The sequence below is a fragment of the Cynoglossus semilaevis genome, chromosome 2 (assembly GCF_000523025.1).
Source record: "Cynoglossus semilaevis isolate Cse_v1.0 chromosome 2, Cse_v1.0, whole genome shotgun sequence".
In the NCBI taxonomy this organism is placed as follows: Eukaryota; Metazoa; Chordata; class Actinopteri; order Pleuronectiformes; family Cynoglossidae; genus Cynoglossus; species Cynoglossus semilaevis.
The window spans coordinates 11,045,822-11,071,083 of record NC_024308.1 but is presented as its reverse complement, the minus strand read 5'-3'; the positions used below and the strand labels follow the sequence as shown (position 1 = coordinate 11,071,083).

The 25,262-nt window shown below is 44.6% G+C and overlaps 1 protein-coding gene across 1 annotated transcript in view; it reads left to right on the top strand.

Moving 5' to 3' along the window:
• The first annotated feature begins 1,394 nt into the window (after positions 1 to 1,394).
• Positions 1,395 to 25,262, top strand: part of mast2 (microtubule associated serine/threonine kinase 2) — a 63,267-nt gene continuing 39,399 nt past the window's right edge. The window contains exons 1-3 of the mRNA XM_017031008.2: positions 1,395 to 1,713; positions 12,836 to 12,986; positions 13,217 to 13,407. Coding sequence (XP_016886497.1) covers positions 1,633 to 1,713; positions 12,836 to 12,986; positions 13,217 to 13,407 — 423 coding nt within the window. The 5' untranslated portion in view covers positions 1,395 to 1,632. The remainder of the gene's footprint in view (positions 1,714 to 12,835; positions 12,987 to 13,216; positions 13,408 to 25,262) is intronic.

Sequence of the window (25,262 nt, the reverse complement as noted above, 5' to 3'; positions counted from 1 at the left end):
GAACAGCAGGGGTCTCCCCGCCTTCCCCCAGTGCCTGCTGGGATTATGAAATAGATTTAGCGCCTATAGATCAATTTATCAATCGATCAATATAATATAAACATGACTTAAATGTAACATATTACTTTATCACGTGTCAACACGTTGGTCAACAATATTATCCAGCAGGTGGCAGCAGAGTACGGGCAAAGCGGTTCTTCTTTCTTTTGTCTGCTGTCAGTCAAAGCCCCGGATGCAGAGATTCGAAGAGTCTTTGGTTTGTGCGACGATATAGAGGATTGTGAATGAACAAGTCAGAGATGATGATGAAGCTGAGGAGATATGATGGAGACGTTGGACTGAGGATGTTGGAGATGAAGAGGTTGCAGAAAAATCTGACTGTCAATATTTCATCCAATGTTGCCCTCGTTTTTATTTTTATTTTTTATTTTGACACAGTATCCTGTGAGTGTATGTAATTTTACACCGAACTGTGTCAGTAGGTGAAGCTGAAGCTACAGGAGAAAAGGTTTCAAAATAAAATGTCTGATATCTCATTCAACGTTCAGAGCTGAATACATCGTTAGATAGACTCCCAATGCTACAAATGTAATGTTGGACAGACATGTGAGGTGTTTCTAAATGTAGTCTGTACAGAAAATAATATTTACCCCGAGAACATATGGTAGAAAACAGTGAGCCTTGTAGGGGTTAGTTAAAACATACGTTAATAATTTGAACGAATTTATTAAGATACAGATATTTATTCTTTTTTTTTTTACATAATTTTCCGACAAACATTAATATGGTATGTATAGCTATATAAAATAAAAGTTACGGGCCACGTAGATCGTGTTACTGCTGTATAAACATAATTTCCTTTTGTTGTGAAAGTTTTAACCGGAAGTGTTTTTCTCATGCAGAGACTAACTTGACATCTTAATGACCGAGTCAGAAGAGTCAGGAAGCTGGTCTGAACCCCGCTGTTCCCTTCTGTTCTCTGACACGGTTCAACACACAAACACGGAGCGGAACCATTGTCCGGTGATGGGAGAAGAAGGAAACGTAGACTGAGGGACTCACAGAGAGGCAGAAAAGGCTGTGGACTCAGGCTGTAGCGCAGCGGAGGAACCCGCTCCCTGTGACGGCGGACCTGTCATGCTATCACGGTGTTCGCGGGCAGGTAGACGCGCAGGAAGCTTAGCTTCTGGAGCTAACTGCAGCTGTGGAACTAGAAAAACTAACTTTTTATCCAGCGGTACTCGGACAAAAGCTCGCACCTCTGACCCGTGGCTCATTAACTGAGGCTGGGAGAGAATACAAAGAACCGTGTTTCATTGTCTATGAGGAGGTAGTGTTGGTTTTGGAAGTGCTGCGATTATAACTGACAAGACACATATGTGAACAACACTGCGATTAAAACTGACAAGACACATATGTGAACAACAGCAGGTCCAGGTTCAGTCCAACATGAACTGTCTGAACAGAACCCCACAGCAGTGACTTCACACACTGCGTCTGAGGAACATGACTTTTTAATCATATTTGGGAGCGGGATGTCAATGAGGTCGAAGCCCGCCCAGTGGACACACAGAGCCTAAAGACACATTCATACCGGAGAGCCCACATCCACAATTGGTCGTTGAAGAGCAAATGAGGAGGTCAGAGAACACCAACAAGAGGAAGCTCTGCAGCATGGACCAGCAGGAGAGTGGACCAGAGGACAAAGATGGGGTGAGTGGTTCAAGTCCCTGTATTGACAATGAGCCTGTGAGCCCATGTACTGGGCAACAGCCATGTTATAGGTCAGAGTCTTGCCATTTAGCTTTGTTCTTTGTTGTGAGGAACCCATACTGACCCATGTGACCCACGATTTCAAACTATTTTGAAAGATTATTTTCCTGGTTCTGTTCATCCATAAGACATTTTCATGTTAGTTTGATGTGGGGGGATGGGGGTTCGGGGGAGTCACTCCAGCCACCACATTTAAATTCATATTTAGTCATGGGCTGGATATGAGTGGGTTGTGGGCTGTCAGTGGCCTGTGGGCCAGGTGTTTGAGACTCTTGTTGTCAGACCTCATGGAGGTCTGGTAAAATGTTTTTGATAAAGCAGACATCTTCAATATGCATCTGCAACTCCTAGAGGGTGGGTTCAGGTACTGCAGTTAGGTTATGATGTATTTGACATGTGCACCTGAAAAGTTTTTCAGTACTTTCTTAAAGCATTGAAACAGTTGACCGAGGACGTTCTCCGTTAGAACAGACCTGCATCCTACGACTTACCAACCAAAATAAACCAAAACAACTAAAATAATATTAATAGTATTAATATAGTTATATAAGTTATAATAATGGGATGAGATTCCATTCTAAATGGACCGACCTCCTGACAACATGTCGGTCTAACACACTGCTGCTAACGTTCTATAATAAATCCACTGCTGCAGAGATGCTCCAGCCTCATCCTCACCCCCTCCTCTTCTGTTCCTCACCCGTTCCCTGCTGATGGAACCAACAGGAAGACAATATCACAGTGTCATCAGAATGTGACCACATGAAGTAATGAGGGCAGGTAACAGTGTGTGGGCTGAAAGAAGAAGCAGTGACTGAAAAGAACAGTGAAAGCTGAGCCTGTGAGCAGTACAGCATAAAAAGTAGGAGAGAGGGCTAACTTTCATTGGCTGTTCACACAGCTGTGGTTTTTGAAAGTTTACATGACATTTATTTGACTTTGTACTAAAACTTTGAAAAGGAAGTTAATGTTAAATAAATGTGTTGTTCGGAACCGATCCTTCAGTGATTTGTTGTGTTGTTTAGGACCAATTCTTCAGTCTTCTTCTTCTTGTCAAAATACGTTATACGAACTATAACTGTTAATTTTAATTTATTTTACAACTGTACAAATTTGACCATTTACCCACTGTAGTAAAATAATCATTCAGATTGAATTGAATTTTCCTCAGTGATTGGTGGAGGCTCCAGACAGTGTCAGTGTCACTGAGTCCTTTTATTCTATGATGAATCAGCTGTTTTTATTATTTCAGTCAGATATTTGTCAAAACCAAAAAACTTAAACTATTCCAAATTTGATTCCCAGAAAAATCTGTTTTTTCAGGGTTTCTATGAATGACTTTGAAAAAAGAACCCAAACTAAACCAATCAGAGTTTATGAACATTAATTAAACACTAGTTAGCTAAAATAATTCATAAGAATAAAGAGTTCATGATTTTCTTCTGTATCTGCCATGTATTTGACACCTTGTCATGAAGGTCTGTACACAGACTGTACACAGTTGTACTGTACGTATACAGTCGTACTGTCTACCGTCGTACTGTGTAGGACTGTGATCCTGGCTTTTATTGCAGCTGTTAAAACGGAGACAAACACTCCTTCCTTGTTGTTGATGTCACTGTGTTGAAATCAGGTCATGTTTATAAAACATCATTCCAACAACCATTTTCTTTTCTTCAGAAGAACAGTACTGTTGAAAACAACAGGAAGAGAGAGAAAAAGAAAATACTCTGAAGGTTACCATCTGAGAAAATATTACACTCGATCAGCACCAGAGTCTGAGCTCCTTTGCAAAGGAAAATATTACACTCGATCAGCACCAGAGGGTTTGACAGAAACGGACAGATGTACAGCTGTAATGAGCAAAAGTCTTAGGCATCCTTCTCAGATCACTCAGAATAATCTACACCACAGCTCAGGTCCTTCTTCCTGAACGGACTCCCTCCCCCCACCCTCCCCCTCCCCATTTACCCCCCCCCTAATTAAGGCAGACTGTTAATAATATGGAATCAGCAGTAAAGGATTACACCTGTGCAGTAGAGTACAGTGTTGGGGGGGTGGGGGGGGGGCTGTTGGTTTGTGTTATTGTTGAGACAGTTTTCTGAATGATATTATGTTATTATGTGTAGGATGTCCACACAAGGACTTATTACGAGGAAAATGTTTACACAGTTTAAGAAAGGTGTCCTTCTGAAGACTTTTCACCAGTAACTGTGTGTCTTTGAGGGTTCAATCCTGGGGTGTACACACTGCTCCACTAGTCCTGGTCCAAAACCAGTTCTACTGTTGGTCTCAGGGCTGACTGCCCCTCTATAGTTTTTGGAAGTACTGGAGTACATCATGGACTACTGCAGTACTTGATGAAGTAGTACTCAGATTTAGGTCAGAGATTTTTGTCCTTAATGTAAAAAATGCCTGAAGAGCAGCGCGGTGAAGGAGTGTCCGCTGGGGTCGCCTTACAGCAGGAAAACACCTCCAACTTCAAATATTCATTGTCATACTTCCTGTGTTTTACTGCAGTAGGAGAGTCGTTCGTCCCTCTCTCTCTCTCCCAGTAGCCCTGGCTTTTTGCTCTTTCCTCTTCATTTAACACATCTCAGGTTAACCAGTAACCCCCACCCCCCACCCCACCCCCTCAGTGATCTGGTAGAGTGATTTCCTCCCCCGTCCTGACACAGTCCTAGTCGAGTGTTTGAGGAGCCATTGGACCAGAACCTCCTCAGGGACTGTGGTTCAGATCTGGTCCAGTCCAGTGCTGCCCCATCAGGCTGATTGATGAAGCCCATGCGGAAAATGGGTTCTTAGGGGGGTTTTAATGGGGGGCACAGATGCAGAAGAGAGGATGGTATGAATAATAAAACGAATCATTAGACACAATCACCACCGGGGCGGCGCCTGTGTGTGTTGAACTGACACTGCAGCTTCTAATTATAGTCGTTTATTTTATTTTAATTGTTGTGGAGGGAGGCAGAAAACCTCACCCTGGGACAATGGAGCCCAGTCCTGAGGGAACCACAAATCTCTGCTCATGTGAGTTCCCTCTGGTTCTGTGGGGTTCTGGAAGCCTCTCCTGTGGATCAGAGTGAATCCTGGATCAAACCTTTTACTTCTGACACAAAGACTTTAATGAAGGAGATCCATCAACGCTGCAGTTCCCCCTGCCTCACCCACCCCCCCCACCTCCCCCCTCCCCTGGTCACTGTAGCTCAGTGATTCCACACTGAGCCTGATGCTGCTGTCACTGTCCTCCATGTTCTTTTGTCTGTCTCTGTGTCGGTGTGTGAGGCTCCTGGAGGTCCTTGGAAGTGCTTGAATTATATTGAGCTTCGTCTGAATGTTTTGTCTTATTTTTTTCTGATGATGTTGAATTAAAAGTCACTGCTGAGACTTTATTATTTCAAAAACTCCAAATACATTTAGTGACTTAAATTGTTAGACGTGTTAAAACGTTTTGCTTTAAAAATCTTCTTGTGTTAAGTTTAGCCGCCACACCAACATTGAGCCTGAAGATAGCTGTAGGAAAAAGTTTACTTTTACAGTTGGTCAAAAGTAAATAAAAGTTGACCTGACCACACCTTCAACTGAGGTGAGTCTGTAAAATGTAGCTGAAAAGCTACAGCTAACACTTAGATAAATGATTGTGTCGCTCTTTTCATTTAGCGCAGTTTAAAAAAAAAATCCCCGATCAGAGCTGAAGTTCAGAACCCACATCTTTGTCGAATCAGCTGTTGCCACTTTCACTTTGTCACTCCGTCAGTGAAATGAGGTCAACCAATCAGCAGCCTCCTCCGCTGTAAACGCACGCCGCTGGCAGATGTTTAGTCGCTCGCCTCACTTCCTTTTTTTTCTTTTACGACCCAGCTGTGTGTGTGTGCGTGTGTGTGGTTGCTGCAAGCATGTGTGTGTTTAGTGGAAGCGGCGGCGTCCCTCCCTGTCCTGACTGGGGGGTTATTAACCTTGAGGCTGTGGCCGTCGGTGGAGCCTCCAACAAAACATCCTGCTTCCTGCAGCTCCACAGTTAACTATAGGAGCAGCACACAACAACACACATGGTCACTGGTCTGCAACACACATGGTCACTGGTCTGCAACACACATGGTCACTGGTCCGTCACGTTGAACTCTGCAGAAGGAGAAGTTTGAGAGTGGAGAGCCGTGGATTATGGTTTGTGTCAGGATCTGTATCTCTGTCCGCGTGGACCGCTGTTCTCCCTGTGTGTGTGTGGAGGGGCGGAGGGGGGGTTCTTGTATGTGACCCCGTGATGGACTTGAGAACTGTTCAGGGTTTGACCCCGACCTCGTACTTGGTGGAGGGGGATGAACTAATGGATTTTGAAGTACTGTGAAGTATTCTGTGATGGCATTTTAAACATGTGTGGTATTTTGGAAGTATTTTTGCTCTGTGGCTAAAAACACTGAATCAGCTCCGTTTACATCTCCAACTGTCTAACTCCACTCACCTGTGTGAAAATTACACACACACACAGCTGGGATTTAAGGAGTTAAATCCAAATCCCAGTTTAATCTACTGGGAATGAAGCAGTGGAGCAGTGGAGCAGTGGAGCGGGTGTCGGCGAGGGTTCTCTGTCAGAGGGTTCATATCAGGTTCAAACGAGCGTCGACCTGTTTCTGTCTGGCTGCTGGAGGTGGATGAATGGAAAGTTTAGCTCCAGGAGTGAGTCAGAGATTAGAATAATTTTGAATAATGACATTCAAAGTGTTGCCGACCATTAACGGTCCACAGACCAGTTCTACAACAGACAGTGTTGTCACAGACCAGTCGTTAAGGTGTGGTGACTGAAACGGGACAAAATAAAAGCAGACGACTGATGTTAGAACAAAGTGACTCTAAGAGTGACCGGTACTTATTCTCCAGAGGGTTGGTCAGGTGACCATTAGTTACGGTAAATGAAGTGTTCTTTCAGTAGTACTGTTAATGGAACTGTCTTTTATTTTGAAGGCTGCTCTTCTGTTTTCACCTCTGTAAAGAAGCTCTACATAGACCTTTATTCTGACAGGACTCCTCATGTCAGTCCAGAGGCATTTGGAACCAATGGAGGATCCTTTCATTTATTTACAAAATAAAAGATATTTTGATAAAAATGAAATAGATCAAATAATATATGATTTTTTTTTATTTCATTTTTTCTGACCATTGACCAGATACCCCACAGCCTGGTTATGAGGCCCAGTGGTTGGGGAAAGTCTTTTTAGTACTATCAAGACAACGGACGACCTCTTAAAAGCTGCTCTGTGATTGGTCATCTGACACGACAGTTAATGCTCTCCTGCCTGAAAACATTTTTATTATTTATTTATTTATATATTTATTTATTATTTATTCGTTAGTGTCAACATTGAGTTGTGATTTAGTTGTCTTTTTGATGCTGAGCCAAAATATTTTCACAACGAATTTTCTCTAATTGATCGTGTTTTTGGTTACATCATAATTAAATCATTTTTGGCTCACCTCCTCCTCACTTCTCCACGCTCCTATCCTCCTCCCCCTTCGCCCTCCACTTCTTCCTCATCCCTCTCCTCTCCATGTTTCCCTTGGTCTCTTCTTTTCCATCTGTTTTTGCTGCTTCCTTGTCATCAGCTGCCAAACTGATTCACGTTGATTCTGCAAAATCCAAATCTCCTGGACTGGACTAACAGACTGGACTGGACTGGAGTCTAAAAACCCACAGAAATCTTTCACTTCTCTTTTATATTTCCGCTGCAGTTTGTTTTATGACTGGGATGGTGGCTGCTTCAGTTTGATTGGTTCTTACGTTCCTGCGGAGTGTTTCCTTTCAGGAAAATATGACATCAACCTCCAGGATGATTTTAATTCTCTCGTATTGTCGGGAAATCCCAGTGAAGCCGCCAAAACAACTGTGTCCGTTCTTCCTGTCACTCTGGGCTCAGACTGCTGAAGTTTTTAGAAAAAGGAAGTAGTTGGTTCTCTGTTTGTTTGGATTGTTTTGTTGTCATGGAAACGTCCTGTATGCACAACGTGGTTCATCAAAGCCAGCATCTGAACCTTTTATTATGACCACATTAAAATGTTTAAAACCAGAAGTGTGTAGTGACAACAATCTGTCAAATGTAACTGCAGTCAAAGTGTCGTCATAGTAAAGACTCTGCTGCTGTTCCATCTGAACATCAGGTTACTAACACTGGAACAGAGGGATCTACATTTGGAATCACTGGAGGAGAAAGAAAAGAAAAAGAAAATGAACCAACACCAGGAATATTTGACTGAGAATTGGTGATAAAAAAAATCAATACACTGATGGAGGAGATTGATACGGTATCAGGAAAGGAAATATCCTAATATTTCAGTCTATTGATATTTTCTTACGCCCTCTGTGTAAACATTGAAGACGTTGTTAACAGACCTGGTCCTTGTTTGTCTGGTGGACTAAATAAAAAGGTCTAACTAACAATGAAAATGCCACGTGGTTGGACTCAACCACAGGAAGTGACTCAACACCAACACTGTTTGATTAATGAACACAGAGGAACACGGATCCTTTAAACAACTGTTAGAAGTTCTCCAGGTTTATTACCGTCAAAAACAAAAGGACATTTCAATTATTGGACCAGACCATGTGGGATATACAACAAACCCACAGTGGTCCAGATGTAACGCTTAATCTGGATCAGATTTTGATGATTCAGCATAAATTGACAACTGACAGCGTGAACGCCCACTGGTCGGGGGAGGGTCATCAGGATGTGGGAGAACCCTGTGTTAGTCCCTGTGTTCACTGGTGTTTGGAGTTGGTTAACCGCTCCGACCCAACGGCCAAACCACACATTTACTCTGGCGGTCGGTGCTGAAGACCCCCATGGGAATAACACCGCCCGCTGGCTTTGTGTTCCGCAGCCTGAGGGAAGAAGACTGTGGAACAGTACTGACGGCCACGGTGAATTAAGAAGATGGATTCCATCCCATTACACAACTGAGATACAAAAGCAGAGCAGGAACTCATGGAGGAACTTGATTGTTGTTCCTGTGAGGAGCTGAGAGGCGTCTGTCAAAAACAGTTGAACATTAGAAAATGTAAACAACAGAACATTTGAACAATAAAACATTAGAACATTCCTCAGTAGACTCGTAAACCTCTTCTCCTCGTGCCCTGTATTTACATGGAGCAGAGTCACTGAGTGTGAAGAGAAGGAGAGAAGGAGAGAAGGAGAGAAGGAGGGTAGGAGGGTAGGATGAAGGATGCGTGACATTTCCTCCAAATTACCTACTGTACTGTTGTATTTTCACTGCTCATTACTTCAGTCCAGAAACCTGACTCAAATGAAGAGTTCCAGGGCAACAGTGTGGTTACCTGGAGCAGAGCTACCCCCGCTGGTTTATTTACCCCAGCTCCCGTGGTGACTCCAGCCTCACTGCTGAAGGTCAGCCCACACTGGGGGAGTAGTTATTAACAAACCTGCTGTGTCTCTTTGTTTTTCACATCATATACATTTATCCACATTTTCTTGTTTTCCTGTCAGATCTGGCAACCCTGATTGTCAGTTCATCGTTGTCACGTTGTGAGGATGTTGACTTGTTTGTTGACTCGTTGTCAGTTGTCCAGGTGTTTGTAGCCTAAGAACCTGCAACTGTTCTGGTTGGTTTTTTAAGAACTGATGAAGCTCAGAGGTGAAAGGTCATGAAGAAGAGCAGCCCGTCCACTCGTCCTGTTTCTTCTTGTCTCTTCTTGTATTTATGACATCTTCGCTCGGCACCAGATTTGCTTGTTTCCTGACATTTTTCTCACCTGGTCACATTTTCCTCCCCCTCTGAACAATCTCCCTCCAGGTGGAACACATCAGACCTCCCCTCAGAGGCCATGTTATCACACACTACACCACTGACATACATCCAGACCGACCTACAGACAGGCAGTACTGCAGATCTGAGAGCGCTCCAGTCCGGCTAACACCCATTAACCTCATGCTGTAACAGGTGGCTGTCTGTTAGCATGTTGCTGCAAACTGTCAGTCAGTCAGAGCTTTAAACCCATGAACCTCTGACAGAACCTGCAGGGTCTGGTTCAGACATGTTGCACTGACAGCTGGTTGCTCTTCAAACTGTTCTGGAATGAAGCTAAACTTTATACTTTTTCACAAAAGAGAACTGAGGTTCAATTCAGACGTAGTTCTGTATGTTAGCAGAACATTCGCTGCCTGACAAAGAAAACAAAAAACAAAAAAACAACCAACTGAAGAACTAGATGCAGATCTAACTATGTTCATTTTCAAATGTGCTCATTTTGTAGCTAACCTTTAGCTACATCTGAGAGTCACTTTCTGCTTGTATTTCTGTTGTTTTTGTTGTTGGGCCATTTACAGCTAAGCTGATGCTGGTGTGGACAGCTGTAGTTGGATGTGACAGCGCCCCCTAATGTTGAATCTTCTCTCATTGAGCTTGTTGTACCTTAGAGGACCCTGATTCATAAAGTGAAACAAAAATAATGATGGCCAGTTTGTTGTAGTTCTATAAACGTCCTCTTGTCTCATCAGACTAGCTAAAGAGAGGCTAAAGAAAAATCTCCTCCATGTCTAGAGCTGTTCCTTCATCAACCTGGGTCTCCACATATCTGTCAGGGCAGGGCGTTAGCATCGGCCTCATTAGCATTCACAGGCAGCCTGATGTCTGAGGCTAATTTCTGCTGTGCTTGTTTGTTTGTCAGCTCGTTAGCTCTGTGAATTCTGGAGAGGTTTGGAATCATGCTTCCATTCATCAGGTCTTGATTTCTGACATCGGATCAGAGCAGTTGCTCCTCCTGACTGTGGACCTGAGCTGGGCTGCAGCGTTGCAGTCGACCCATCGGTCCGACCGTCAACAGTAGGAACACAGTGATAGGTTTCTGTGGTCCGTGTTGCACTGAAGCGTGACAGGAAGTGATGAAAGATGAATGTGGGTCCACTGTGATGAAATTCTGCGTTAACTTCCTCCGACCAACAACTGTGGTTTGATTTCACAGATTATTTAGCTGCTGTTTCTGAAGTCAGGCTGCTGTGAACAGAGGAGTTCATATGAACACATTTACATATTTATGGAAATCATCGACTCCACAGACTCGTGTGTGACATTAATTTCAGTGCAGATTAATTAGGTCAAAACCTAATTAATTTAGGCAGCCAAGGCAACCAACAATGTAGTCCCCACCCCCTCAGCCCCATGTTCAAGTCACCTAAGACTTTTTTTGGTTGATTACAGCACTAATTAAATGACAAAGATAAAGACCAGTGTCTGAGGAGGAGGGGGAGAAAAGGAGGAGGAGGAGGAAGACGAGGAGCTGATGTCAGAGAGATAGAGTCAGAGTGATAGAATGTGTGGCCTCTCTGTATGTGTATGTGTGTGTGCTGTGCAGATGTTTCTGGAAAAGTCTTGTCAGAGTCTGGTCCAGCAGAGGAGGATGTGGACCCAGCAGACGTCGGTTCCTCTGCAGCTGCAGATGTTTCCATAGTGATGAAACAGAATCCTCTCCTTCAGAGCCTCCTCTGGGTGGAGCTCCTCCACCATTCCGGATCATTCTAGTCTCCAACTCCACCGACTCCTCTGTCCCAGAGGATGTGTTTAACCGCAGCATCGTCCTCATCCTCACCTTACTCAGAGTCTCCTGCTCTGCTCACAGAGACATCTGTGTGTGTTTAGTTTTCACTGCTCAGACTAGTGTCAGTGTGTTAGTGTGTGTTAGTGTGTGTGTCTGTGTCTTGTGGCCATGTGAGGAGATGAAGTGTCAACGTGTGCTGAGTTCTGGTTGAATTTATGACCTTGTTTTGGCCCCAGAAAACAAGCTGCTCCTGGGACGTCTCTGCATCACTGGAGACATGTTTGACAAACAAAGTTCACACGCACGCACACACACACTGAGCTGAGGCTGAAACTCTTCACGGCGGTCCAGACCTGGTGCTAACATCTGGACTGTATGGTCAGATTTGAAGTGGACCAGGATGGTCCTGGTCTGGATGTGGACCAAGTTCGTCTTTAGGTTTGGTCATAGAGAAGACATGTTTGTGTCATAACGTCAGTTTCCAGGTCACTGACGGCCTGACCTCAGGCTGCTGGACCTGTGTAACCAGGGCAGAGGAGTGGTTTTCATGACATCAGGGAGGTGGCGCAACCTGTGAGAGCTTTCAGGGAAGGGACTGAAAAACACATTTGAATTTACATTTTTAGATTACCTCACTAGGTGCTGCAGTGTGGATAGAAAAAGTCTGATGTTGTTGAGAACACATTTCTCTTTCTCCAGGTTAGATTTTCACACCAGGTCTAAATATAAAATATAAATATATTTGTCAAAATGAAAGGCTTCAATTAACAAAGACTTGCAGGGTAATTTTCAGTGTGGTGTCACATGTGTTGAACTCCCTGTTCTTCACTGCCTGCTCTGTCGCTGTGAAGTTGTGAAATAGAAACACAGTGGACGCTCCGTCAGGGATTTCCCACGTTTGTCTCATTTTTCTGCTGCTGTTGAAACTTCGACCAAACTGCTGACGCTGTCCTTTAACAAGAACCTCACATTCTCTACAATGACCAGGAGCTCAGGGAGCTAACGGCTGCTAACTTGCTCTCTGTTCCACAGTTGGTTTGTCAGATTGTTTTTGTTTAAGTAGTTGTGGTGATGTAATAGATAAATCAGTTCCTGAAACTGTTGCAAAGGAAGAAAAACAGAAAAGTTGTCGTCACCTTTGTGAAATTAAAATAACACACACACTTGATTTTGTTTCTTTAAGGCGAAGTCTTAATTATAGCCCCGCCCTACCTGGCCTGTAGGTGGTGCTGAGTACATATTTAAAGCCATATCTCATGACTCACACACTCTGAAGAATTGTTCTAGATCAGTCCTGTAAACTGGGTCAGAACTTTTTCACTAAGAAAAGAATGGAAAATTATTAAAGACATTTAGCACTTAGCATGTTAGCAATGTTTTCACACCAAGCTAGTTTGTAACAAGTTAGCCACTTACAAACAATGCTAGTGCGTAGCCTGTTAGCTTAGCACTGACCATCAGTGTGGATGACATCATCAATCTCCTCATTCCTTTCTCTCCTCTTCCTCCATCTTACAGAAGGAGTTTGCTCCTCCTCCTCCTCTTCTCTTCAGGAAGCTCAGTAACCCTGACCTTTCACCTGCAGCCACGTCGGCCACCAAATCCAAACTTCACCGACAGCTCAGTCAGGACGAGAGCCGGGCCAGACGCAGCAGCATGGCCATGACAGGTGACACACACACACTTCCACGTCTTTCTCGTGTCTTTGGGGTTAGAGTTTAGTGACAGCTGCACTGCAGATGATTTACAGAGCCAGTTATTGAGGGTGGGGGCTCCTCCTGTCTGATTGGCCGTGGACACGATGACTCACCAAACACATCTTAAGGATTGTCAAGTTCAGCTGTGCAGCTGTGAAGGCCGTTTGGCTGGAACTGAACCCGGTCTCCTCTCCCTCTGCAGGTAAACAGCTGCTGCCTCTGTCCAGCAGTCTGCACGCCGGGGTGAGTCAGCTGACTTGGCAGGGGGGTGCTGGAGCCACCGCAGGGCCCGGAGCTGTGGGCGGAGCTGCTGCTGCTGCAGGAGAAGCCAACAACCTGGTCCGAATGAGGAGCCAGACCCTGGGCCAGTCTGCACCGTCTCTCACCGGACTGGTCAGTTCACCAACCCACTAACTGTCACACCACAGTTCACTGAACCAGTTCACTGAATAACCCCCCCCCCCCCACACACACACACACATTAGTCAACTCAGTTTGATCCAAAACACCATATTTGTCCGCTGGCCATAATAAGATGCTAATAATTGCTAATGCTGTATGAATTAATTAGAGGCTTTTTGTCAGTGAGCACTGACACAAAACAGGTGAAAAATAGTAGAGATAGTAGAGATACAGTAGGTTGATGTTGAAACTCTGCTTTTCCAGTGTGTGTGTATGGAAACCGTCAACAGTCCGTTCTGATTGTTGTCTTACGACTGTGATAACAATCATGAATGGATTGTTCCTGCACCGTGTGATTTTGTTGAAAGTGCTGCGTCACAGAGAGTGAATGAGTCTGAACCTCTGCCAGATGGATGCAGACTGGACCAGAATGAGTCAGGATGTTTTACACCCCCTCTCCACCCCCCACCCACCCACACACACACACACACACAGACACATTACATTTCAAGCCCTTTACTATAAAGTACTACAAACATGTCTAATCCTAATCCTGATTTTGTTTATAATCTGATCCTAATATGTCCACACAAGGACAAAGACACACGCCCTTGTGACAGCGGTGAAGATGCTGCTGCAGTGACACTGCAGGGCTGTGATGGAGCTCTACACTGACTCCTGCTGGTATTATAGGGAATTTAATGACGATAGAACAGAACAGACCGTTTTGTTTAAGCAGCGCTCTCTGAAATGACTTTAAATCATCTAAATGACATGTTAACTAAGATTTTAATGAATAAATGCTAAGGTACTGTTTAAAAATAAATCCATACAGAAATATTTCCACTTCACATTAAATTTCCTTCCTTTTGAACTTGTTTAATCTGGATGTAACAGCTTAAAGTTACCAACAGATGGCAGCGTTGTTGCATGTAAAGACCTCGCGTTGTCTGTTGGAGAAACTCCAGTTTCTTTTGTTCGTAAAATGTCGTTGATTTATTTCAGTTTCATGAAATCATAGGAGAGATAAAAACCACCCACGGGCAGGGTTTAGTTTTTTTCTTTTAAAATGTGTTTATTTAAATATTATGGGGTTGTTGAAGTCTGAGTTAATTTTGTTGCTCATAGTTCACAAAAACCAAACAAAAAATTAAACTAAATTTAATTTTTTTTGTAACGTAGATGTAGACCATGTGGGGTCGCAGACTAAAGCCTGAGTTCAAATTCATTCATAATGCAGCTGTAGACCAATGATTAGTCTGGGTTCTGCTCTACCTGTTCTAGATCTATCTGTTTAGATTTAGATTTATTCAGTGTCTGGGAATTTAAAAGCCTGGTGGTCTCACTCTGGGTGTTAATGGACTGACAACGTCCTGCCCCTGGGGCTGTGAGTGAAAGTGTGTGCGCCTGTGTGTCGGGGGAAACATTTGTGGACGTCCAGATGGTGTTTGTCTCTTGACTAATGGATGATGGCCTGTTCACTCCTGCTCCACTACACCTCTGTGTGTGTGTGTGTGTCTGTGTGTGTGTGTCTAACCACCACCTAGCGCCTGGTAACTCCAAATGTACCAGGTGGCATGTGAGTGTTTTTTTGTGTTTGCAGTAGCATTACCCAAAGTGCTTTGCACCTGGATCGTCTAATATCTTCTTCTTCTTCTTTTTCTTTCGGCTTTGTCCCTTTTTCAGGGGTTGCCACAGCAAATCATTGATTTCCATCTTCATTGATTTTAGACGACCTGGATCGTCTAATATCAGTGTTTGAAAAGAAAAGAAAAAAAATCAGAGATAAATTAGTTTCCACAGTGAGAAGTAAAAACCCTGCATAGTCAGACTAGGTTTGGTGCTAACAGCTAACAGCAGTCAATATTTATTTGTAAAAAAAAAGAAAGAATTGAAGGAGAACAAGGGAAACAACATAAAAAGAACAAGGCTTCTATGTGTTTTCGCACCCCCTACAGGCTATGGGGGGGGAGTACAAGCAGCATTTCTTTGCTTCTACAGACGTAGACGTCAGTCCTGGTCCACAGTGACCTCATCCTCAGATCTGAAGGAGAACAGCCTGTCACAGCCACCACTCAAATATACATGAGAACATGATGAATAATTCCTGCTCCTCCACCTTCTCTGATGGAGACGATGAAGAAGGCACTAAGTTCTGACGTCAGCAGACAGAGCTACACCTACGGGGTTCGACCTTGACGACCTCTGAATTGGCTTTAATATTGGTTGATGTGTTTGTTGTGCCTTTTGTTGCACTTTGATGATTGGTCCGTGAGAGTGTGGTCCAGACTCTTGAGTCCTGGACCTCGGTTTCAGACAGACTTTCCTGTCTACTGTTGTATTCTGTATTTATTTGTGTTTTTGTCTGTGGACCACCACGGTCGGTGAAGGTACCAGACAGACCTGAGACAGGAGTGTGTTCAGATCAGCTGCTGTGACTGCAGTGTCCTGGTCTGAACTCAGAGGCTGCAGTGGCTCAGGGAGGAGAGCAGCAGCAGTAACAGACTCTTCACTAATGAACAGCTTCATGTCAGTGTATCTCCTCAGGGCGGAACGTCACACAGGTGTTAGTCTGGGTTTTTTATTTAATCTCTAGATCTTTGGACTCTTTTCCTGAACAGAACTTCATTCAACTTGGCCCAAAATTCCAGACCAATGAATGTGATTTGATCAGATTACCAAGTCTCTTCATCATCATCATCATCTTCTTCTTCTTCTTCATCTTCTACATTTCAGATTACCTTTAGTAAAATTTTTTGGCTGAAGTCTCAACAGAATATCAGTACCAAGACAAATCAGTCATCAGTACTTCTACTTCAAATACTCGTATTCGTACTTATATTCTGATTCTTAATGTGAGTAAACATTTCACCTCAATGTCAGTGAAGCCAGTGTTGTGGTCCAACAGGAGAGAAGGGGAGAGAGGGAGGGAAGGAGGGAGGAAGGTTTGTGTTCTGACTTGTCTCACTGTCAAATGTGAAGGGCGGGGGGGGCAGCAGTAGTGTTCCACCTTTGATGTTTTCCCATCTCTCTTCCCTCCATCTCACACCTCAGTAGACCAGAGGTCCAACAAATTCAGCCAAGCGTCTCGTGATGAGATGGAAAACATTCTGCAGCAGCAGCGGGGAAGGAGCAGCGCTTTGACGGACAGAATAAATAAACCAGCCAGAGGGTGGGTGGAGGGGGGGCCACCTGAGTGGGTTTCTGTTAAACTCTGTTTTAGTTCAATACAAGTGATGACAGTTTGACTGACCACCATAGTAACCATCATACTGAATGAGAGACGTTAGCATTTATGTAGTTGTAGCTAACTGGAGCTACAACATGTTTTCACCTGCTCTGACACATGGAGGTGATTGATGTGTCATCAGCAGCTCAATGTTGTTCAGAATGATTTTCTCTTCTCCGACTGGAGAACATGGAACATTGATAAACGTCTGGTGTCAATATGGGAAACCTGAACAGTGGGTGTTAGTAGATTAGTCAGTTAGTAGAAGTAGATAGATAGTAGATTACTAGGTAATTATTGTTGCCGTGTACAGACATACACACATACATAAGCATTGTGTAAGCTTATATTTATATACATTATATTTCTGTCTTATATTCTAAGTATATGTTTACGTATACTTAGAATAAGAAAATAGAAATATAATGGTATATTGAATTATAATACTAAAGTAAATCTAGGTTGTGGTTATTGCACGTACTCCCTTATCCACCACTCATTTGTTCACCCCTCTCTCCTCCCCCCAGTAAAACAGTTTAATTGCCCGGTGGATAAAGGAGTCTGGGTCAGTGTCTTCTGTTTGGTTCTCACACCCACAGCAATATTACATGTTGTGTGTGTGATGTTGGAGCTAATAAAAACAGTGTGAGTGGAGATAAAACCGTGGCTCTGGTCTGTTTGATGGCCTCAGGCTTCGTCTGCTTTGTTCTTTGTTGAGCATCACAGATAATAAAAAATATACATCACAGACACACACACACACACACAGAGAGAGAGAGGGAGAGGGAGCCTGTGATATTGCTGTGGTGTTGGTGCAGCTTCAGCTGATGTTGATCCTCAGTCAGAGTTTCACTGTGGTGTCTTCTGTTGACAGAATCATCAGAGAATTTTTAGTTTCCCATTCAAAGACTTCAACTGATGTGGGAGAGAGAGAGAGAGAGAGAAGTACATCTGTGTAGTCTGGTGCAAAATTTTGTTTTTTCATATAAGCTGGTTTCATTTCAACACACACAGAAAAACGGCCGTTAATTAGCAGAGTGAGTGATGGCCTCTCTGATGGAGCAGGTCAGAGCTGGTTTGTGTTGCGGTGATGTATGGGTTCTGGTCTGAACCGACCCACCAGCACCCTCTGGTCCAGAACCTAATGCGCAGCATCAATCAGACTAACAGGGTCACAGCCCGTGTCCCACACTGTCCACCGTGTGTCTCTGACTGTTTACTAGTGTCCTTCACTTAATCCCTGACTTTCACGTGCACTTCACCACTCAAGGGCAGATGGGTCCAACATGTAAGGGAGGGGGCAATTATATCCATTGTGATCATTAGTCATATCATTAATTAATACAACGAGGCGCTGCTTTTGAATTAATTGTGTTTTTGTCCTGTTAAAGTCGAGGGGTTTGTCTGGTTTAGATTCTAAGAAACTTTTGGTAAAAAAAAACAAAAAAACCTGCAGTCAGTGCTGCCCACAGAGGTCCAGGCCCTTCGACCTCGGCTCAGGTCCCAGTGTGACCACAGTTTAGGGCAGTATTCAGTAGTTTCCAGAGGTCTAACTGCTGACCTGGTCCTGGTTCCCAGCCACAGACCCAGGTCTGGTCGGATTCAGCAGATATGTGATCTGTATTGACAACACCGGGGTTTGAACCAAGATCTAATTACTGTTTCTGTCCCCCCCCCCGTCCACTGCCCCCACCCTTCTCGTTCAGAAGGTTTTATGTTGCTGTCCATCCATCACTCTGCTAACGTATTGATCTGTGATCATGAGGAAAGACACCGACCTTCACAGGCTGAGGAAACCTGGGTTTGAGTGGGTGTGTGTCTGTGTGTCTGTGTGTGTGATGAAGGACAACATCTTAAAGTTGTTGATGATTGACTTCATGTTAGCACATAGCATAATTAGCACATTAGCCGTGAAGAATAACTACGATGGCACGTGCACCACAGTTTGGGAATGGTGTCAGTGATTGGTCCATAAATAATAATAACAGTAAGATCGTGATTTGAAGCCGTGTTTGTTGACTACGTTTTCATTTGTTGAACAACGAAAACGCACCGTCTCCCAGACAAAAAATCCAAACTTGTTTGTTCCATTTGGTTCAAACTGTTAATACTTTTTGCCTTGAGTTTCCTGCCAATGACAGAATGTGATGTTGAATGGAAGCAGTACATGAAGTAATTAAGAGCTCCCCCCGTCTGCTGTTTATTCAACTCTCGTCAATGCTCTTTGTTGCCTTCACCCCCCCACCCCCCCGCCCCCCTCTCCCCGCCCGCGCCTTTGCATCCTCTCCATTTTATTTCACCCACAACTTTTACTTGTTTGTTTAAAAGCATGTGAGGAGAAGAAGGTCAAAAGACAAAATCTGAGCCTTGTACAAATGTGTGCTGTGAGGCAAACGTCATCAACGCTGCCGTTAGAGTTTGATTAAAAGCCCAGACGTTTCTAAAGGTCTTTTAATGAGATTTTCTCTTTGTGTGTGTGTCAGCATCAAAGAGAAAAAATTCATGATTGAAATGCTTTGGTAGGAGCAGGAAGGCTGTGGACAAAGGTTTTGATGACAGGGATTTTCAAAATAAGAGCATCAGCATCGGAGTCCTCGCCTCACAGTGCAACCAAAGCGCCACTTCATCTCATCCATGAGTAAAAACCAAATCATTGGTCTGGACTAAGACTGGTTTGTTTGATCTACAACTGTTCTGGGTTTTGATCCAATCATCGACCCTCTCAGTGTCTCCTGTGGAACATGGAGACGTTCTGTCCAGGTGCTCCTCTCCACAGATGATCTCATCCACTTCTACAGACATCAGAAAATCTAATTGTCTTCCTCTCTTTCTTTCTTTCTCTCCTCCACCTCCTCTTCGTCTGTGTTTTCACATCTCCTCCTCATCTTCTTTGTCTGTCTGTGTGTGTGTGTGTGTGTGTGTGGGGGGGGGTCATATACTGTATGGGAGTCCTGGAAACCCTCTGATTTTTAAGGTCAGGTTTTAGGAGATTGGACCTGATCTTGTATCTGTTTTTTTTTTTTCTTTTCCTGTTCTGGGTTTGTCCGCTGTTTGTCTCTCGTCTCCACTCCCCCCTCTGTCCTCCTCCCCATCACTGTGTAAAGCTCTTTCAGTCTTACTCAGCATTTTCTTATCTACCGCCCCTTCACCAGGGAAAAGCTGCTTAAAATTCTGTCTCCTTTTCAAACCTCTTTCCTCTTCTTCTTCCTCCCCCCCTCCCCCCTTCCTCTTTCTGTGTGGCTTTGGACAACACGGCGCATAATCACAGCCTCCACAACAACTCACTGAAAATTGGAGTCAAGTCGCCTTTAAATGGCTTTCAGCAGTAGAGGCTGAGGAAAGTGAAGGGTGGAGGACAGACGGTGGAAACTCCTTGACTGGGTGGTGTAGACGGGGGTGTAACGCCAGTTGTAAACAACTATTATTATTATTTGTTTTAATGTAGGAGGAGGGCGCTCAATTTTTAACTTTTTTCCAGAATACTTCTTAGGAAAAGTCTGTGCAGAACCACAGCTGGACTTTAGAGGGCAGCATTTTTTTTTGGTCCAAAACCGATGGACATACTGCAGCAGTGAGGAGGACTCAGTGGCAGTGAAAGCATGGCTGGTCTGGTCCAGAGAGTTGAATCACAAGAGTCCATTGACCTTTGACCCTGCAGCACTGAGGGTTAGTTTATTGAACACAGTTTTGGGATTTAAAGTTTATTGTTTAGTACAACTATACAGGTGCATGAGCTGTGGTTGGTTCTCCCACTCTGGGTCCACTTTGGTCTCAGACTCCAGCCTGACAGTAGAACTTCTCTGAAGTTCACACATTTAGTTTTTCACACGTGGCCTCAGAGACGGAGACCTCTGTTTATGGAACTGTTTATGGAACCGTTGATCTTATTCTCCTGCGGATCTTATTCTCCTTCCTCTGCGGGTTGAGGATCAAGAGTCAGTCTGTCTGTGTACCAGGAGTCAACACCAGTGGTCCACTAGTGTGGTGTGCACCAGTAATCCAACCCTTCTGTCAATATTAGCCATCTCTCCACAAATAGACAGAAGCTGATGTTACACTCGGTCTCATCCGTCGGAGACGTCCCACTCATCCCTCCTGTGTGGAGTGGACGGAGGTCACGGCTCGTCATCATACGAAGGACAAAGTGTCTCACTTTACTGTGAAATGGTACCAGCCTGGATCCTCAGACCAGGGTTTTAGCACCACTGGAGTTAAGCCCTGTTCACACGGTGATATTACGTCTACGGCTCCTGCATCAGCTGCTGCTAATCACTGTGACCACGGTCCTGTGAACATTCCTCTCTCTGGACCTTTGACCTTTGCTTTCATTATAGCTGAGTGCACACTGCAAGACTCCCAGTGGGTCAGCGTCTGTGCTGGTTCTGGACGGTCTTCATGGACAGGTGGTCCAGACCTGTCAGGGTGTGAGGAGAACCGAGCTGAGCTGAGTCACAGCCAGAACCCAAACAGGTTCAGACGATCTTAGCTGTTTAGTTAAAGATTTATAAATTTGTTTGTTTAAACTGAACCATATTGTAACACACAGCGCCCTCTACCTCTTGGTTCTGACTCTGTGACGTCTCCAGGGTGGAGGCTGAGGGAGACGGGTGAGGAGCGTGTGAGGAGCATTAGGGCCAGTCTGAGTTTAATGGAAGGAGACAGAAACTACTGGTCCTGGTCAATAAGAACATTGAGGCTCCTGCCTCCTGTCTTTGTTCCACAGTTCCTGGTTCAGAAACTAAGCCTGGCTCTCAGAGCTCGGTGTTGGTGTTAGAAATAAGTTCATAAAAATGTCAAGACAGAGAAATGATGGGACGGCTGTACAGAAACGGAACATTAGGAAACAACAGTCGAATAAATGACTGTAAAACAGTGAAGCTTCACCTCAGTCTTTGAATAAATGACACACTTCAGTTTAGAACCCATTACTTCTCTTTATTTGTCTTTGTTTTCTCACACTGCTGGTCATGTTTCTACTGGTCCTTCTTTGGTTGCAGGTTTTACTGCTTTGTTAATCCAGTCCTGACCTGCTGGTGTCTTTCTTTCTTTCTTTCCTTCTTTCTTTGCTGCAGTATTTATCGATTGTTTTTCCTCCATTGTCTGAACCTTGGGTATTAAAATCCTGGCCCGTGGGCCAAGGATGACCCACATGTGGCCCATCGCTAGATGTCACTATAGTATACTTTGGCCCTCTGCTGTTAGTTTTTGGCCCTTCACTGAGAAGGCAGTTGGCCCCAGCTGAGTAGAGTTGTAGACAACGTTGTTGTTGTTTCTCTGCAGTCTTCATCTGAAGACTGTCTACCAGCATTACTGCAGAGCTGAGGACACTGAGAACACTGCACTGTCAACATGGACATATTCTGTCCTTTCAAAACCTCAGTCTCTGGAAGACTGAATCAGCTGCAGCAGTCTTTTCTAGGCCTTGGATATGAATCAGTAATGTTCCAGAGACTCTGATCATCTCACTTATGATTAATTCATCCAAGCGCCATCATAAAACATGCGCACAGTGTGTGTGTGTGTAGCTGTGAACACACCCTCTTGTTTTGATTAGAACGAGCGAGGCTGAGCTGACGGACACGCGGTGCGGAGGAGTGAAAGCAGGCGGGCAGGGTGGGGGCGGAGCCTTTGTTCTTCATCCATTCATTGTGAGAAACAGTCTCTGTCTCAGTCTGCAGCCTGATTGGCTGTCACTGCTGGAGCGAGAGAAGGTGGGAGGGAGGAGATGGAGGGAGAGCGTTTGGTGAAAGAACAGAGGAGGAGTCAGAGCATGTGAGCTGTGACACATCAGAGGGAGCAGAGAACGCTGATGAGAGGGAGAAGAAAGGAGCAGAGAGAGACAAACTGCTCCCCTCTTGTTCTACCTTCTTGGTTCTACCTTCTTGGTTCTACCTTCTTGGTTCTACTTGGCTGTTCCACATCTTCTTTTCACTCCAGCCTATTGGAGCTACACCCTGACAGAGCTGGGGGGCAGCTGCAGAGCAGGCTGTTGGAGATGAGAAGGTGACCAGTGTATAGATAAATGTGTAGCTCTTCAGTTGTCCTCCATCACATGGACTCAGGAGACACTGTTGGACGTGGACATGTTTCCAGGGAACATCTCTTCTCCGTGGTCTTCTGCTAACCATCAGGCAGCCCGATGGTTTCAGTCCACGCTCTGGATCTCCCGGTGAGTCCAGCACATTTGGAGTCCTTTTTTTTTTTTCCAAACACAGAAAAAACTTATTCAGAGGCCAAAAACAAACACCATCTGTGTGTCCTCACTGCCTCCCCCGTGGAGAGGAACTCTTGAGAGCCGGCTGGCTCTCTCACACCCCACTTACATTTTTGCAGTGATCGTGGGACCTGGTTACAGCTTGACTCTAATTAAGCCGGAGGGCAGCAGGCTGGTGCACTTCCCTCTTTTCCTCCCTTCATCCATCCATCCATCCATGCTTCCATCCATCCTCTGAGGCCCAATTGTCATCATTAAGTTTTGCTGTGAGCTGAGCCTGAATATCTGAGAGACTCAGCCCTACTGTGGACCAGCACCAGACCAGAGTTGGAGGGTGACGGAGACCAAAGACTTTTCAGTAAAGTGATGAGATCACGGTCCAAAAGAAAGTTGTTTTAAAAGTTCTCCTGCTGTGATGGACACCAGATGACGAGCTCCAGGTTAGACCTGATCTTCAGTTAGAAAGACGGTGTTGTGATGTGATATAGACCTCCCTGAAGTCTGACGCCTTCGTTACCGAACTGGTTCTGACACCTCGGAGCAGAGACCTTCTCTCCCCTCAGTCTGTCCTTACGTGGTCAGAAGATTCTGTGGAGACAAAAACAGGACGTGCACCACTGAAGAAGAAGAAGAAGAAGATTCTATGGAGACAAAAACAGGACGTGCACCACTTTAGTCAGTCCATACCATGAACAGAATCCTGATTTAGCTGTGATGTAACCTCTGCCACATGGACAGACCTTGGAGGAAGTGCCTGTGAACTAGTGGTGAGCGTGGACGTCGCCAACATGGACGACTCCAGTATACTGAGGCGTAGAGGACTTCAGGTAAGAACCAGTTCTCTGCTCAAACAAAAAGACACGATGAGACCAGAATTCCTCCATGGTTCATTAGGGTCTAAGGTCACACCCCGGAGAATTTAGCTCCGGCTCACTGACCTGCTTTAAAGGAAAGGAAAGAATGTAGACAGAAAAAAACCCCACTCTGACTCAGAGTCCAGCGTTTTCTTCTACTGCTGCACTGTCTACACTCACTGACACCAGCCAGTGTCCAGCTGTTATCGGGGGGGGGGGGCAGAAACACTCACACACACTCAGAGTTCTGATCTGTAATATTATCTCCATAATAATCTCTAACTGTCAGCTCAGGACCTGTGACTGAGCCACAGTCCACTGACAACAACAGACCGGTGACATGTCTGAACATGACAAGAAAGTGTTTCATGAGGGGGGAGTCACCCCCCCTCCCCCCACATTTCCACTCAGTTGTTGTTGTTTTTTTCAACTGTATTTTATTTGGGTCAGGACCATCCCATTGTCAATCGCATTGACTTTGACTATATTGTTGGATTCCTTTTAACATTATGATTAGATTAGTATTTTATTAGTCTTGGGTTTAGTTTCAGACTCTGTGATGATGTGTTCTCTGCTCAGACACTCAGACAACCATTTAGAGTGGGATTAAAGCAGTATTAATGTGGAGGGTACTGTAGGCGGACATGATGTTCCACTTCACATTACCAGGGTTTCTGGGCTTCAGTTCTGTTTAATAACCTGGTAACACTGGTCCAACCTCCACCCACTGATCCACCACCTTTCAGAGAAGGTGTAGAAAGGTGTTCTCTGTGTTCCACATCCACAGTCTACAGGATTTAAATAGTTTAGCAAAAATAGGAAGTGGGCCACAGAGGACAGAGTGGGTCTGTATCTGCTGAGATTAGATTCTAGGTCTTCACTGCACCTGGTTTAGCTCTGGCTCTCATCTCCAAACACAGTCGGAGAGTTGTCTCACAGACCTGGGCCTGTGTCCCTCTCTGACAGTGGCAAACCTTTACTGTGGACTCCTGAGAAGTTCTGACCCAGAGTCAGTCCTGACCGGTCTGATCTGAGACTCGGTCCTGGAATCTCTGTCCATTTCATCAGCATGTGACCAGTAAAACTAAAACTTTATCAGCTTCATCACACATGAAAAAAACTTGATTTATTTCCTGTTGTCTTCTGACTCTACTTCCTTTGTCCCGGTCTCTCTTATTGATTGGCTGTTGTCAGCAGCTGTGCACTGGTGGCTCATTCATTGGTTCACTCTACCTTACTGTGTCTGAGATCATGGATATTTTATTGTGACAAACACTGTGGTCTTGGAACTGTTGGGAATCATGGGTAATATTAGGGAAAACAACTGTGTCCTCAGACACAGTTGTGGTCAAAGGTCAGTGGACCTGAGGAAGAGGACATGAGGACATGAGACCAAAGATAGAGCTGAGCTTCCATTACTCTGTCTCTGAAGTCAACGACAGTCAAGATATACTGGGGTCAGGGTCAGAAGGTCAAACTGATACTGACCCCATTTAGCCTGGGGACTGTTGACTACTGACCCACAGGATGGGGAGGGGTTTGTTGTTAG